Source organism: Solanum lycopersicum, chromosome 3 (genome assembly GCF_036512215.1).
Source record: "Solanum lycopersicum chromosome 3, SLM_r2.1".
Classification (NCBI taxonomy): domain Eukaryota; kingdom Viridiplantae; phylum Streptophyta; class Magnoliopsida; order Solanales; family Solanaceae; genus Solanum; species Solanum lycopersicum.
The window spans coordinates 62911126-62927820 of record NC_090802.1 but is presented as its reverse complement, the minus strand read 5'-3'; the positions used below and the strand labels follow the sequence as shown (position 1 = coordinate 62927820).

The following is a 16695-nucleotide window of genomic DNA, read 5'->3' as shown; positions in this document are numbered from 1 at the left end:
ACAATTTCTATACCCACAAAGTAAAAATAAGGATTACATATATCTTACTCTTTTCAGACATTTGTGATATAACATTGATAATGTTATTCTATTTATCCTAAAAGGAAAAAATTCCAAAAATATTTTAACCAACCAAAATATTTGAAATATTAGATATTTTTCTTTGTACCAGCTAGTCAGTTACTTACCAAGTCAAAGTGTCAAACCTCTCTACAATTTTCTTCTTTGTTTTGACCTTACTTTTCTTGCTTATTATATAAATCAATTATTACCTCCCTAATAAAATTTATATTTATATCCTTATTACTCTTTTCAACAATCAAAAGAAAAAGGACAAGATAAGAAGAATTAAAGGTAGTAATACCTGTATATCATTTTTAGAATACAAAAAAATTCAAGTGTCAAGATATGAAATACTAGAAGAATAATATGGAAATAGCAATGGGCCTACTTAAGTGGGCTACCACCAGACTTGAGGGCTTTAGTACTTATAGAAACTGGGCCTTTTTGCAATTTGTATTGCATAGCCCATTGATGAACCAAATCTTGAATTCCAGCAAAAGCAACCAAAAACTCTGCTGCATCGGTTCTGCTTAACACCTTCTTCACTGCCATTTCCATGGCCTTTAACCTCAAATTTTGGGCCTTAGTAATAACCCTATGAATCTTCTTAAACTCAGATTCTACACAAGCCATTGCAGGCTTACCTTTATTTGCCTCTTTCTTTGGGCCAAATGGGAGATAGAATATGCAATTGGACTGAATCTCAGCCATTTCTTCATCGATCACCGCCTCCTCGATTCGTAACTCGTTGATCAATTGGGGCAATGCCACTTCAATGGCCACTGAATCTGGTAGAGATTTTGAAAGCCCAGATGAATGGGCTAAGTATTGAAGAAGATCCAGGATTGTTGAAGGCCGCCAATCGCCTAACCAAGTTAATGTGGCTAGCTCTGGCGATGGAGTCCATTTAGGCGTGATCAGTTGAACTACATCTTTGAGCTTTGATGGAACTATAGATCTTTTGTATTGGGCTCGAAAGCGATTGAGTTCTTCTTCGATAAGTCCATCCACTGCCCATCTTGCTTTTAGCTGTTTCTCTAGCCTGGTTGCTCTGTTTGTCTGCTCACGCCTCCATAGCCCCTGTTTTTCGCAAGAAAACTCTTCCCCTGCTTAAAAATTCGAAAAATAAAAAACAAGAACTTTAATGGGGTCCTGAATTTTTTCAAGAAAACATGAAAAGATTGATTATTTAAACCCAAATGCCAGTTTCTTGATGGAGAAAAACAGAGCATCGAATGGAAATGTGTAGTTACCTCGACTGGTGGCTTCCCAATTTTGTACTGTTTTGCAAATTACAGGTGTGCTGATTCTCTCGAAATCGATGATCTCATCGTATTCGTCTTCATCTTCGAGTATAGATTTTCCTTTGTTAGAATTGACATCAACGTGATGAGTTCCTTTGAGTTGCTTCCTGCCATTGTAACAGAAAGGTGAAATTGAGTAATCAGTGTGAAGCAAAAGAAGGGAAAGAATTAAGAAGAAGCATACAATACGGGCAGAGAAGAAGGCCGCTTCATTTTTCTTCGTTTGCTCTGTTTTTCTCTCAAAGAGAAATCGAAATTGTGAAATTTCAGTTACATGTGGAGTACAAGAAGAGTATATATACTAAATATAACTATGTTGGAATGTCGGTTATGATCGTTAAAGAAGGAGTGCGCGTAAGATTTTGAAAAAAAAAAGAAGTCCAAGGCAAATTTGTGTGATTTCTGCAACGATAAAAATATATTTGGGACTAAATTAAAATCGAGGGTAACATTATTTTATTTCGCATATATTTTATAAGTGAAATCTAGCGACGATATATTTTTAACTAGTAAGTCCGATTTAATTGCTGATGAGAATGACAGGTGTTGGGTTATCGCATGCAGCCTGGCAAATTTTATATACATTATATTATATATACTCTCGGATTTTATGATTGGCTGCTTTAGTTAACTGTTTTTTCCCCACATCAAATTGTTATGAGTTAGAGAACAAATTTTTATGAGTTAGAGAACAAAGACAATTTATGTTTAATTTATTTATTCGTTTGTTTGTTTAAACTTGATAAAAAGGAGGAATTTTTTTTTTGAAGCTTGTGGTTTTAGACTATATATTCATATAATGTATTGAAATGTCTTTTATTTTTGAGATCATAAATTATAATGATCAAGAGATAATTTTTTTTTAAAAAAATGAACTAATTGAAAAGGAAATATATGACTAAAACAAATTAAGACGAATGAAACATTAGGTTACTCAAGAGGGCATAGCTATGTTAATATGTTATAGTCGGAGCGTCCAATTGAATATTTTTATCGGAAAATGATATCGTATATTGATTCAATAACATATTCTAAACATGTTTGACATAATAAGATGTTATAGCTCATTGATTTTAGACGCTTTAAAAGAGCTCACGTGTTAAATTTCACTAACAACAATTTTTATTTTTTCCATTTTTTTTAAACACCATCTATGAAATTCCTAACTCGTCGGTGAATCTCTCTGTGATATCTTTTAGACAACAATTAGCAATTAATGGACATGATGGAAAAAGAGCTCAACCTTAGGGGTCGTTGAGGACTTGATTTGGTTAATTTCGAGATAAATTATTTAATTATATATAAGAAATAACTTATGTCATCATTATATTAATGAAACAAATAATTATAAACCACTTCTAAAATTCTTATAATAGAACGTTACCTAACTTATCATACTGGTTGAACATGCATAATTGCTGGAATGGATATAGAAGTAGGACCAGTTACAATTTATTTATTTTCTGTAGTAGATTTTTCACAGCAATAATATCAATTGATTGCCTAATTATAGGACTATAAGGGGGTCATTGTCAACAGAGAATAAAATTTGTCTTGTAGTACAGTTGGTGGATGCAGGTAATATAGGAGTCCGGAGCTAAATTTATAAAATATTAATAAAAATTTTAAAAAATATATAAATTTTTATATTAATAAAAACGGTAAAATCGCTGAAAACAACAACAATTTCCTCCACCGAAAATAAAATCGCTGATATTGCAGCGATTTTGCAAAATGTGATTTTTTAAGAAAAAATTCAAATAGCTATCTAGACATCGATTTTCAATTTTATTTTAATTTTTAATTTTTTTAGAAAATCGCTGCCTAGGCAGCGATTTTCATTTTAAAAAAAAAATTAAAAATGAAAAATGAAAATCGCTGCCTAGGTAGCGATTTGAATTTTCTTTTAAAAAAAAATCACATTTTGCAAAATTGCTGCAGTAGCAGCGATTTTGTTTTTTCCGGTAGAGAAAATCGCTGTTATTCTAGCGATTTTGCCGTTTTGATTAATATAAAATTTTATATACCATTTTAAAATTTTTATTAATATTTTATACCCTTTAAACTTTGGACACGAACTACATTGGTATTTCAAATTTGATTTACATAAATGATTAGTAGGCATACCTACCAACTAAAAAAATGGTGACCATAAAATGGAAAACAATGAAATATTACACAGTAGCTATATTTTGCCTTAGTGTCGGCTATTAATTTTATTATTTCATTCGTTTTATTTTTTGTTACACGTTTTTTTAGTTCGTATGAATTTTATTTCTTAGGCATAATTATTTCTTAGATTCAACTTGTGAGATCGTTGCGTATATTGTTGTTGTGGATGTTTATTCTGATCTCAGATGTTGATATACAAAAACTGCCAAATTGGGATATCAAAGTGCAGTTTACAAAGTAAAAAAAAAAAGGTTATAACTACAAATACAATACATTATCATTTTGCATAATTAGGGTCCCCAAGTCACGTGACTGCGGCCAAGTTGCTTAGAGTTTGTGTTCTTCAATAATTTGTTTATCAAACCAAAACCAACAAGTAATTTTAATTAATTATATGCTTTTCTACTTTAAAAATCTTGACATTTTCTTGTTATTCTCTAGCGTTACTAGAATAATGACTATCTAGAAGACATACATGCCATGCCATTCCCATTCAGATTATTGATACTTGTTATCCTGTCCTTAATATATTTTATTTTTTAAAATCATAACTTTTCTCACAATAATTCAAAATTGTAGAATAGATATAATTATAGTATGTAATAGTGTTTTCACCGTTTTGAAAGGAGGAACTGTGAGGCGGAATAGAAAGATGTATTACTTAACACAAGGTGAAGTGTAAGTTTCAAATTAAATACGGATAAGATCTTAAATTTTTAATCACAAGATAGTAAAATAATATAATAATACAAAAAAAATAAATTACATTAATTAAGAAGTGTTTAGAGTCTCTTTCTGTTATTGTCAGTCAGACCTTGATTTTATTGTATATATCATTACATGTCTTAGTATATATGTCATATATATACTTACGGTCTCCAAACATTTTCATAATTTTTTTTTAAAACCTCATTATAAGAAAGGATCAAAATAGTCCCTCTTCTTTGGACTAAAGCTCAAAGTGATCCTTCAGTTTTCACATAGAGTACTAATAGTCCCTCTTGTTTACAATATTGGTACATTTTTTGTCGTCCTTTAAATTTTATCTACTTTTTTACATTGATTTTATCCATAGCCTATGTATGGAATGTTCAATCGTCATATTATATATTTAGTAGAAATAACAATTCCATATCAAAGAATGTGAGAAGAAAAACACTTTGTTTTGTTTAGTAGAAATCGTATTGCATGTAAAGTCGAGATATTCATCACGATAATTTCACGTGTAATAGTACAATTTTTTCCTTTCCGGCAAATTCATATGTTAAAATGTTCTTAGTTTAGCTACAATAATATTTCTCGTGAACTAAAAAAAAGGTGTTTTTCTTATCATCTCTCTTAGATAAAGTTATTATTTCTGTTAAATATATAAAAAGACGATTGGACATTCCTTATATAAAATTTTGGACAAAATTAATGTTAAAAAATAAGCAAATTGTAGAAGAGGACCAAAAGTGCATCAATATTGTATACATGAAGAACTATTAATATTCCGTATGAAAATTTAAAAATTATTTTGAGTCTTAACCCAAAAATAAAAGACTATTTTGAGCCTTCCCTTTAAATCTTCTTTGAGTCGGTAAATATTATATATATATAAGTCCCATCGAGAATAGTCTTCAAGTTTATAATTAAAAATAGACCATTGCTAATTTACGAAGGGTACTGACTTTTTTTAAGAAGGTTATGTATCATTTTTTAATGTATAAATTGTTACGAAAGTTGTCACTTTTGTCAATCAAAAATAGAATATGCCACTCAATTATTTAAGTTTGATTAATGGAGATATGGTGGCTGGATACAATTAATAAATGGACGCTACTAATAGTGATGTTACGTTATCAAATAAAATCTAAAATTTAACTGTTTGATGTAATAAAAAAGATTAGTGATAGTTCAACCAATGCTTAACTTGCCCATTAAGCTATATGGACTCATTGAAATACAAAAAACTTTTTTTTTTAAGAAAAACTCTTGTAAATTTAAAAACGATTATATTTACTTTTTTAATAATAAATTTTCTTTTATCTGAAACGCGAACTAACCAAAACTGATATTTTTTCAAATAAAATAACTATATTTAATGAGAGTAGACCCTTCGTTTGGGCCCAGGCTTCGAGGGAAGTTTTGAAAAAATAGAGCGCTATTGCGTAAAACTAAGAAAAACAAAAACATTAGTCCAAAGGTAAAAATTGTCATAATCTCCTTTTGCACGACAGTCGCCCATTCTTCCTTCTCCCCCCCACTCCCCCACCCCCCAAACCACTTTCGGTTTCAACTGAAAGCAGAATTCGATAGAGTTGGATTGACTAAAAGCATCCCCATTTGGAATCCACTGTTTTCTCTCTCTCTCTCTCTCTGTAGCTTTTTTGCAATCTTTGATTCGAAGGAAGTTTCTTTGCTGTAACGGAAATGGGGGAGCTTTATTCTTTTTGAGCAGAGAAAAACAGTCAGATAAAGTGATTGCTGAGTGGAGTTTACGGCTTTTTCTTCTTTTCTGCTATGGGGTTCTGAAAGATTGATTCTTGATCGACTTATTTGATATACTCTTCTGTTAAGAAAGAGAAAGTTGAGTTTTTTGCTGTTTCAATATTCAAAATTCAAAAGCTATGGACTTTTCGTCTATATTTTGCTGTGTCAAGGGTTCAGATCGGTATGTGTGTGCTAATTTGTTCAAAGCTATTACCTTTAATTACTCTTCTTGTAAATTTCACCTGGTTTTGTTTCTAATTAAGGTTTGAGTTTAGCTATTTGTACATGTTTTTTTACTAGAGTATTCTGATTAGACACTGTTGCATTTGAATAATTTCGTGCTGTGAAGACTTCTAATTGTGTTAATTTGGGGAATGCTGATAAACAAAGTGCAGGAACCTATTTTCCCCCTTTTTTGAATTGATTTTCGATTTGAAATGATACAGAAAGGGGCAAGCGAAGAAGCAGCCAACATGGAGGGTTTTTTCTCTGAAGGAGTTGCACTCTGCTACGAATAATTTTAACTATGATAACAAGCTTGGAGAAGGTGGTTTTGGAAGTGTTTACTGGGGGCAGCTCTGGGATGGATCTCAGGTAATTTACATCTACAATGTTGAACGTTTTGTTTTAGATTAAAAAAGTATATGTTTTCTACTTGTTAACTAAGGGCAGTGCGGCACACAAAGCATCCCTTTTTACACAAGACCTAGGGAAAAGTCACACCCTTAAGGGACGTGATGTAGGCAGTCTACCTAACTCAAGACTCATTCCGCGGATCAAACCCATGACTATAGGTCACATGGTGACAACCTTATGTTGCACCCATTCTCCTTGTAAACTGATTGGAGCAATTATATAAAAAATTCTGTAGAGCTGGAACACTATTGACATACTTGAGTCTATTCATATAGCTATTGAAAAATTCAGAATTGATTGCCCATATAAAGTGTTGTATCTCTGTCATTCACTTGGAGTTAGGGATCTCAGAGGAAGCTTTTCAAGGTAGTTGGTTGTGAATTTGTGATAGTAATTATGACTGTTAATGATATAATAGGTTCCAAAGCCCTAGCTGGTAAAGAGATGAATATTGATGATCGTTTGGATCTTCTTTAAGAGATTCCTTAGGTCTCTGATTCCATGGTAGATACTTTGAAAGGAGGTTTAAAAAAAACATTTAATGGTTTTTTGGTAGGAAAGCTCTATAATATTTTGTATAGTTAGTTCCAATCCAACAACAAGCTTTTCTGAAATGGGGCACAGTCTCAGCCTTAATGGACAGGCATCTTCAAAGTTACTTACAGCGTTTTGAGCCCCTCCCAAATGAACAGGAAGAAGAGATTAGACTGGAATTTACATTTTTTACTTAACGTAGAACTTAAGCTAAAAGAATTGTGTGCATAAGAGCATATTTCCACTTCTAACCAACTCAGAATCTTGTATTTTCAATAAATGGTGCTTAAGAATACATGAGCATGGCCTCCATAGGGATTCAAACCACATTTTTGTTGGAGGCTGCATGTAAGCTATTATGCTGATTTTTCATTGCATTGTGAAAACTTATATGAAGGATTTCTTCTTTTTACCTTTTGTACTTACTTCAAACCAAAAGGGAAATGGATCTCTTCTTTGTTTGATTCACTGGCCTCTTCTCATAATGTAGGGAAAAGTAGCATCAAGATTGCTTATAGAGATAATAAAACACATCTAACTGTGTCTTTGAAATGTAGATTTTTTTTCTGTGATCCAATTGAGCGGTGATTAGTTGATTGATAGTTTGGTCCAAATTGGACTAGAAGAAGTCCAATTCAGCTTAACGTGTAAGGTTTGTTTATGTGAAATGTGTAATACCATTGTTCGCATCCTAATAATGGCAAGATTAGTTGAATTCTTGTCATTTGCCTAATCCGGGTGGGTGGAGTTACCACATACCTGAGCTTGGTCGGAGGCAGTAGGTGTAGGTGTCCGAGGATTAGTTAAGGTGCTTTCCTTGACAATACCTTCATTTGGGTGGGGGTTTGTGGGGGAGGCGAGACAGTGTTAGGAAGTTCTAATTTTCTCTTGCTTACATTACTTTATGTCAGAAACAACCTCTCTGGCTCTCTACCTCTGAGATAGGGGTAAGCACATCGTACACTCTACCCTCCCCGACCCCACTTTTTGGTACTACACTGGGTATGTTGTTGTATTAGTTCATAAATTAAAATTTAAATCCATTGTCTGGCACTAATCATTCTTAAAACTAAGCTTTATAGATTGTCTTCACTGCCTGATTCTCCCTTCCCCGAGCCTTATTCTTGACCACTTTGTTTGGTTAAGTAACTCTTTTTAGTTTTTAAATAGGTTTGGGATCTGTTATGATTCTTTCATACTGTAGTTTGATTTTAACTTGCAATTCTGAATGGAATATCAGTTTATATTTCTTTGCCATATATTCCTCATTTAGGGCTATTGATTCTTCAGATTTCTCTGCAAAAGTCCATCACTGTTTCACCTCTTTCCTATCTCACTACTTCTCTAATCTGATTTTCTGGTTTCTTGTTGGTACTGTTTTATTAAGACTCTCTAAAGCTATATCTATCTTCCAGCATGTACTAATATCAAAACTGAGTCTAATTTCCATTTTTTTGCTGTAACAAATGTTTTATAAATGGAGCATATCATTCTAAAGCTTGAAGAATTTTTTTAATTATCTGTTGAATCCATGACATCTGTGTTTTAGAGATAAAAAAATGTATATATGCTAATATTACCCTAGGGTAAATGGACATGCCTGGGTTTTGTTGAAAGGAAGGAGCCAAATCCCCCCCGCCACCCTCCTCCCAAGAACAAAGGGGGAAAAAGATAAAGTGAAAAAAATAAAGAAGATACATTTGCTGAAACCATGATATGAAATGCTTCTGTTGGAAAAAGTTAGTGGACAATGATGTAGGCATGTTTAGAAGAAAGCTGACAGTGGCCGTGAATAGGAATATGTGCAAGTTGTATGTTCATTTATGTGCTTTTGCTTGCTTTTCTTCAAAAGATTTCAGTTTTCGAACTAACATATTTTACTGAGGAACTATAATAAAAACTAAAAGATAGTAAGAAAGACTGGCAAAATATCTTTAAAGTGAAAAGACATCACATGCCAATGAAGTTGGAGTCCTTCCATACAATGTGTTACAGTGAGTTGTAGAACTTCACCTACTGATTATAGGGTTGTGCTTTTCTTAATGAATACATAATTTTCAGATAGCAGTCAAAAGGCTAAAGGTGTGGAGCAACAAAGCTGAGATGGAATTTGCTGTTGAAGTTGAAATTCTGGCTAGAGTACGACACAAAAATCTTCTAAGTTTACGCGGTTACTGTGCAGAAGGCCAGGAACGTCTGATCGTATATGACTACATGCCTAATTTAAGCTTGCTTTCTCATCTTCACGGCCAGCATTCTGCTGAAAGCCTTCTTGATTGGAAACGCCGAATGAATGTTGCAATTGGATCAGCTGAGGGAATTGCGTAAGTATTCAACATCCTCGATCCCTCTTTCTGACTCCCTTCCCCCCACCCCTGACCCCACTATCCTTCTAGAGCCTCCAGGGTGTTACAGGGTCTTATGTTTCCTCTTCATTTGCTTACCTCTAATGTGTATGACAGCTATCTGCACCACCATGCAACCCCGCATATCATCCACAGAGACATCAAAGCAAGCAACGTGCTGCTCGATTCTGATTTCCAAGCCCAAGTTGCTGATTTTGGATTTGCAAAGTTCATCCCAGATGGTGCAACACATGTAACCACTAGAGTAAAAGGCACTCTAGGCTATCTTGCACCAGAATATGCAATGTTAGGGAAGGCATCGGAGAGCTGTGATGTTTACAGCTTTGGTATTCTTTTGCTAGAGCTTGCTAGTGGCAAGAAACCAATTGAGAAGGTCAATCTAACTGTGAAACGCACAATCACTGATTGGGCACTACCACTTGTGTGTGAAGGGAAGTTGAGTGAACTTGCAGACCCAAGGTTGAGTGGGAACTACGTGGAGGAAGAATTCAAAAGAGTGGTTCTTGTTGCTCTCGTTTGTGCTCAAAATCGACCTGAGAAGAGACCAACAATGCTTGACGTTATCGAGCTACTGAAAGGAGAAGCAAAAGAGAAATTCACAGCTTTGGAAAATGATGATATGTTCAAGATTCCTCCAGTAGTGGATGATGATGTTTTGTCAGGAACAGAAGGCAATGCAGACTCTACTGCTTCAGAGGAAAAAGAACCAAAACCAGAAATTGAAAAGGTAGAGGTACAAGCTTAAGAGAATGTGGGTAATTGATTGTGGCTTGTTCATATTGAATTTGTGTAGGACTTAATGTATTTTTTGGAGAAGAAATACTGATAATCATTACTTGGAACAACAGGTACTTTTTTTTTTTTTTTTGAATTGGAAGTATCATTTCATTGGGTTGTGCAGGAATGGATGTTATTCTCGTCTTTCGTGTGATTTTCTCGTGTAATATGTTGAACACAAGAAATGAAAACTGTTTATATGCTGAATGGTGTTTCTGAGTTTTCAGTTCAGGTTGAAATTAGTACATTGATTTGGCTTGGACTTTGTACTTTGGCCTCTGTCCAAATATGCACACATTGTTATAATGATAAGTTATGGTGAATATTTCCTTAGAGCAATTTAATTTGCCAAAGCTTGTTGGATTTGAGCTATTCAATTGATTTCCATCTTCATGAATCAAGTTTCATTTTTTTTTCTTTTCAAAATGATGTTTGCATTTGATCAAGTGTTTGGAGGTAAAGTGATTGATCCAACTAGTGACACTTTCGAATATCATTTTGAAATGTCTAAAAAGTATTTTTATTCAGTTTGACCGGAGACATTAGGTATCTTCAACATACATCTCGTCTTTTTTGTCATCGATAAGTTCTCCATATCAGTACTTAGTTAACTACCCTTGAGGAGATTAAATTAGCAGTAGTATCAAAGTAACGATTGAATTTTTTTTTTTAAAAAAAAAACAGGAACGAAATGAAATTTGGAACATAAATAAAGTTGTTGGAAGTGCAACTTCCAACTAGTTGCTTACTTGGGTAATAAATCGTTTGAAAGATGACATTAGCTTTAATTGCAAATAGTATTTCAAAAGACGTAATTTATAAATCACATTTTTAAAACTAATACAGTTTACAATTTTCAAATTTCTTTTATTCTTTGCTAGCACTTAAACCATAATAGTTTGGATCAAACTTTGAAAAATTATCTTCAAATATTTGTTTTACTATGAATTTTGATTTGATTTTGAAGATTGATGTTCAAAATATTTTAGAAGAAATTTTATTTTCACTCACAAAAGCATTAAATTTTGTTTAAATAAAATGTATGCCCAAACATAACTTCATGTTTCAAATATCACAACTTCATAACTTAATTTTTAAGTTTGAAACTTCAAAATCAAGCAGGAGCAAATCAAATAATCCATCTTTATTTCTTATCCTACCCCGTCTGAACATATGATTTGTCAGATTGAATTGAATTTTTTTTTAAAAAATTAACATGCGAGTTTGATTTCTTATATAGTATTTAATGAAATCCCATAAGTTGTGAAAATTAGCAAAAATTTTCAAATTATTATTTGTACAATTTAGCAAATAACCATTTGCATTGATAAAACGCATGACTCTATGTTCTTTTCATAAATAAATGCTTATGATTACAAACTTTTAAATATACATAACTATATTAAAATCGCTAATCAGCAATAATATTATCGTTGAACAACTTCGATCTTATTAATAAATTTGTAAATTTTTTTAATTTTTTTGGAAAAAAGGACAAAAATACCCCAAACTATCATAAATGGTATGCAAATACCTTTCGTCATACTTTTGGGACATTGATATTCCTGCCGTTCATAAACTGGAGCATATATGTCCTTCACTCTAAGGAAGACTAAATAGGGACACATGACGCAATCTTATCCGTCGATAGATGTCGGATCAATGAATAAGATTATGACACATATATGTCCGTCAGTATAAAGGATATATATACTCTTTTTCTAAAATTACATATGCAATTAATATTCTAAAAATATGATAGAAATTATTTACATTCCATTTACGATAGTTCAAAAATATTTCTATTTTTTTTTTTTCATGCATAAGAGACAACAGCCTGTGTGGTGGTGTACTGAGTTGGTCACGGGTTCGAGTTAATTAAATTTGAATTACAAAAGCATGTAAACTTTTTCAATTTTTTTTTAATTAAAAGATGGACCTAAAAAATCAATTATTGCTTTGACCCGCAATTATTGCTATTAATTTAGCTATATTTCTCTCTAGACAGGGTGTCATTTGTGGATTAACGCAATTGCATTAAAGCAACTCACTTTTCTTAATTTCTAACGCCCAAATCAAATATTCTTTGGATTTAAAAAGTTCTTTCATTCATTTTATTTTACTTTGACTATTACTTCCTCAGTTCCATTATATTTGTCACTATATTATTCTGTAATTATATTAAGAAATGATATAATTTTATTGGTTTATTTTTGTTTAATTTTTTTGAACTCAAGTTTTCAATCAATAAATATGAATTAATTTATTTTAATTATTAATTTAACCAATGAATATGAGTCATTTGCTTAGCTTTTCTAAGTTGGTCAAGTATATATTTGCAAACCTAATAAATCATAACGGTAAAAAAAGAAAAATATGATAACTTATGAATTGATTTTATAAAATGACAATTATTATAGACCAACTATTTATAAAAGGGATGACATATAAAATGGACGGAGGGAGTAAAAATAAAAATAAAAATAAATACTCTTTCATTTCTTTATTTTAGTTAATTATGAGGATTTTAGTATTATTTTAAATATTATTTTAATATTAAAATTATATAAATTACTATTTGTCAAATTTAGAATTACAACACATTATTAGTAAGAGCCTGTTTGATTAGATAAAAAGTTGATTAAACTTACTTTTTAATCATTTTTAGTTTTTGAAAGTGTTTGATGAAAGTAAAAATAATTTAACCTAAGTTTAGCTTGATAAAATATATCTCTAATCAATTTTTTCTTTAAAAAAAAATATATCAGCTGAAATGGGGCAAATTAACATAAAATGTGGAGAAAGAGTTTTAGGGTTTACCACTTTTTTCTTCTTTTGGGAAAATTAAATTCATAAAATGAATTGGCTTTGTGGATATTCCCAATATTTAGAGATAATTTTGTCAAACATATAGAATTAGTGATTTTGATGATTTTTTGAAGGTTAGCTCTTTTATCTTACTGTTTTTTCCCCCAATTAAAAGATAACACTGAGAAAAATTATAGAATTAGTGATTTTGATGATTTTTTCTAGAATATTGAATTACTCTCTTATTATTAAAATTAAAAATAATTATTTTAAATTATTTTTCAATTTACAAATCAAGATAAAATTAATTTAATATATTCCAATATACCCCTAATTTTTATCTTTTATAAAATATAAAGATTCTCAAGTTCAAAAAAGGTTAATTCCTTTGTTGTAATCTTGATATTGATGGAATGTATTACTAAAATCAAATGGTAAATTAGTAAAGAAAAAACTCTTTTTATTTCGTGATTTCTATGCACGGTAAGAACTTAGAAAATACTTTCTGGAAAAGTATGTGAGTTTTTATATATAATTCAGATAAGAAAAGATGATCGAAACTATATCTATTATATAGAAGAAGATGTTATTTTAAGAATATATATATATATATATATATATATATATATATATATATATATAAAATCTAGATAAATATTACGAGAGATAATTGAAAAAACTGAGTGTATCACGTCTTTTAGCACTTCTTAAAAATATTTACACTATTTTGTCATATTTTAGCACTTCTAAAAAATTTTACACTATTTTGCCTAGTTAACATTTTTTGTTTTTTCTATTATTTAATGTTTCTTCAAAAGTATAAGCTGTTAAACATGTCATCATGCATTGAATTAGTGTTGTTACTACTAAAATAAGTGTGACCAAAAAAAAAAATACAGTTTGATGTTCCTAATATAAAATAATAAACACAAATTTAATTTCTACGTTGTTTGGCTTTTTATGAGTAATTAATTTGGAACTAATAGCAGAGAATAACTTGCAATATTTTTAGTCAAAACTTTGGCCAGAGAAGAAAGAGTCAAGTATCTGACTAAGACGATTAATTAAATTATTGAAATAATTTAATTTCAAGTAATAGTAGCACTTGGCCAATGATAAACTCATTTAAATAAAGATTACGAAGCTATTGATGTTTTATTATTCTAAATATGAAATTTTATTTTATTTGTTATTAGTAACAATTTAATTTTTAATACTGATAATATCAGGTTGAGAAATTTTTAATTTACATTTGATATTCATTGTCCTGCTCCACTAATAATTTTCAAAAAATGTATTTTAATTTTTCATGTACTGCCCTAATCAATAGCTTTTTTTTTCTCTCTTTACCCCTCCTCCAAGTGCTTTCACCTTTGCTTTGTTAATGACTTGGACTCACAATCTTAAGATTGAAAATGAAGGACGTTTATGATTCGAGCAACTTCTTCTTATAAAAAATATATCTGAATTTAAAATAAGGAAGAATTAATTCTCTCTCACACATATATAAGAATTAATTCTCTCTCACACACATATTTACACACACATATATAAGAATTAATTCTCTCCCACACACATATTTATGAGAACCTATTACAATATAAAAAAATTGTGAAATTACATGAGGATTTTTTTGATAATTCGTATAAAATTTTGCAGGAAAATAATTTTCCTACGAATTTTCATACTAATCTCATGAAAAATCCCTATATAATTAACAATTTTCTTGTAGTGTTATACATCTTATACATGTGCTAATTAGTAATTACTCTCTCCGTCTCCTTTTACTTGTTCACTTTTCCTTTTATAGTTATCCCTAATTACTTGTTCATTTTGACAAATCAAGAAAGGACAATTTTTTTTACCTATTATATCATCAATTAAATGATTAATTACTTGAAAAATATAAATCTTTTCATCCACTTCATAATTAATACGAGTAAAATGGTAAACTCACTACGTCATTAATTATTTTCTTAATAGGTATGTCAATTCAAAAGTTGACAAGCCAAAAAGGAACGGAGGGAGTGTGAAATTAGATCTTAGGCTTAACTCACACCCTAAAAGCTAGCTCAAAGGAGGAGGATAAGCTAGCTCAAAGGGAGGAGGATTGCCCAAACCTTATAAGGAATCCACCCATCGGAGTAACCACTTTTGTCATTCTTTAACACCCCACCTCACACTCAGTGCTTAGCATCTAGTGCGTGTGGGCAATTTTGATTTTTTGGGGTCTAATATCGGGTGAGACGGACCCTGCTCTGATACCATATGAAATTAGGTCTTAGGACTAACTCACATCCCAAAAGCTAGCTCAAATGGAGGAGGATTGTCCAAGCCTTATAAGGAGTCCACCCATCTCAATAACCACCGATGTGGGACTTTTATCATTCTTTAACAGGGAGTACTAATTACTGGGTCAAAAAATACATATATTTAGACCTCATACGTGTAATTTTACCATCATCACTTGATTATTATTAGAATTATTATATGCTTATTACATGTGTTTTTTTGTATAGCAAATTTGTCAGAGGTTAATAGATATGTTCATGGAAATAGCCATGTTATGAATTTCGATATTCGGGTATAACCCTACTGAAATGATAAAAAAAGCATTTGATAGTTGTTGAGTAGAAAGAACTAATGTAATACAAAGCAATCGTGTTACCGAGCTCGTCCGCATCATTTGAAAGAGACCAAGCAAATCATTAAATAGTGGCTTCCAGAAAATTGGTCATGCCCGAAGTAGCTAAGTTTCTATCTAGAGTTTTGATGGAACCTTTTATTAGATGAATTCTTGTTAATTTTTTACATAACTGAGTCATTCTTATATCTCTAATTGTTGAACGACGTAATGATTGTAGTTAATTGACTGACAAGCAATTAACGATGTCATTGTTGTTCTCGAGAGATTATGAAATTACCTTTTAATTAAATAATGTCCCTTCGAAGCATTACCATATTAAAAGGTGAGATTTGAAAGTGAAATTTACAGATAACAAAACTTTGATGCAGTTTAAATGAATAGATTAATCGACTAACTACAATTCATTCGAGAAAATAATGATAGAAAATTATTGCACTTAATCGAAAGAAATTTATGGTTGATATTATAGAATCTGACAATTGAGGAAATCGCAACTCTATGGCTCCTTAATCTTGAAGTCAACCCGTTCTTACTAGTTGATAATTTTTATTGCTTAATCAATATTTGTTAGAATTAAGAAATTCAATAATGAAATTAAATAATTGTTCAAATCTATTTTTATAGTGATACTCAATAGTCATAATTAACTCTTAGTTCTCTGTTCAACTCGAATCTAGACTTAAAAATCAGATAATATTTACAGCGACCACCTATCCTTTTCAAACCTATTTTAGGTGTAATCACAACGCTACTCTCAGAATAAACCTCGTTCAAATTAAGTATGGACTGTAACAAGATAACAAACATTGTACAATAAACCTCAACTAATTAGAAATTATTATTTTAAAATTTTAAAACTCATAAAATTAAAATTTCGATTTCTCGCAAGATGTACTATTGCTTTTACCAACTATAA

The 16695-nt window shown here is 31.0% G+C and overlaps 2 protein-coding genes across 3 annotated transcripts; one reads left to right on the top strand and one right to left on the bottom strand.

Moving 5' to 3' along the window:
• Positions 1-343: 343 nt before the first annotated feature.
• On the bottom strand, positions 344-1711 carry LOC101256080 (uncharacterized). Of its 2 annotated transcripts, none has more exons than XM_010320453.4 (3): positions 1552-1711; positions 1317-1474; positions 344-1172 (listed from the first exon to the last, which is right to left on the bottom strand). In XM_010320453.4, the coding sequence occupies exons 1-3, from the start codon at positions 1578-1580 to the stop codon at positions 448-450; spliced, it is 912 nt and encodes a 303-aa protein (XP_010318755.1). In that variant the 5' UTR covers positions 1581-1711; the 3' UTR covers positions 344-447. The 2 variants fall into 2 exon arrangements, with proteins under 2 accessions (XP_010318755.1, XP_004236461.1); XM_004236413.5 differs by having other exon boundaries at positions 344-1169; positions 1552-1707.
• A 3938-nt stretch (positions 1712-5649) lies between these two features.
• On the top strand, positions 5650-10531 carry LOC101249718 (PTI1-like tyrosine-protein kinase At3g15890). The gene is made up of 4 exons (XM_004235903.4): positions 5650-6192; positions 6458-6605; positions 9243-9505; positions 9644-10531. Exons 1-4 carry the CDS (start codon positions 6149-6151, stop codon positions 10290-10292), a joined length of 1104 nt encoding a protein of 367 aa, XP_004235951.1. The 5' UTR covers positions 5650-6148; the 3' UTR covers positions 10293-10531.
• The last annotated feature ends 6164 nt before the right edge of the window (positions 10532-16695 follow it).

What these genes read in the sequence shown, in the direction of transcription:
- LOC101249718 (XM_004235903.4), top strand. Translation starts at nt 6,149, where the DNA reads ATGGACTTTTCGTCTATATTTTGCTGTGTCAAGGGTTCAGATCG. An exon ending in AGCTCTGGGATGGATCTCAG is followed by an intron (nt 6,606 to 9,242) that starts GTAATTTACATC and finishes CATAATTTTCAG; the next exon opens with ATAGCAGTCAAAAGGCTAAA. An exon ending in GGATCAGCTGAGGGAATTGC is followed by an intron (nt 9,506 to 9,643) that starts GTAAGTATTCAA and finishes TGTGTATGACAG; the next exon opens with CTATCTGCACCACCATGCAA.
- LOC101256080 (XM_010320453.4), bottom strand. Translation starts at nt 1,580, where the DNA reads ATGAAGCGGCCTTCTTCTCTGCCCGTATT. An exon ending in CCTTCTTCTCTGCCCGTATT is followed by an intron (nt 1,475 to 1,551) that starts GTATGCTTCTTC and finishes TTACAATGGCAG; the next exon opens with GAAGCAACTCAAAGGAACTC. An exon ending in TTGGGAAGCCACCAGTCGAG is followed by an intron (nt 1,173 to 1,316) that starts GTAACTACACAT and finishes CGAATTTTTAAG; the next exon opens with CAGGGGAAGAGTTTTCTTGC.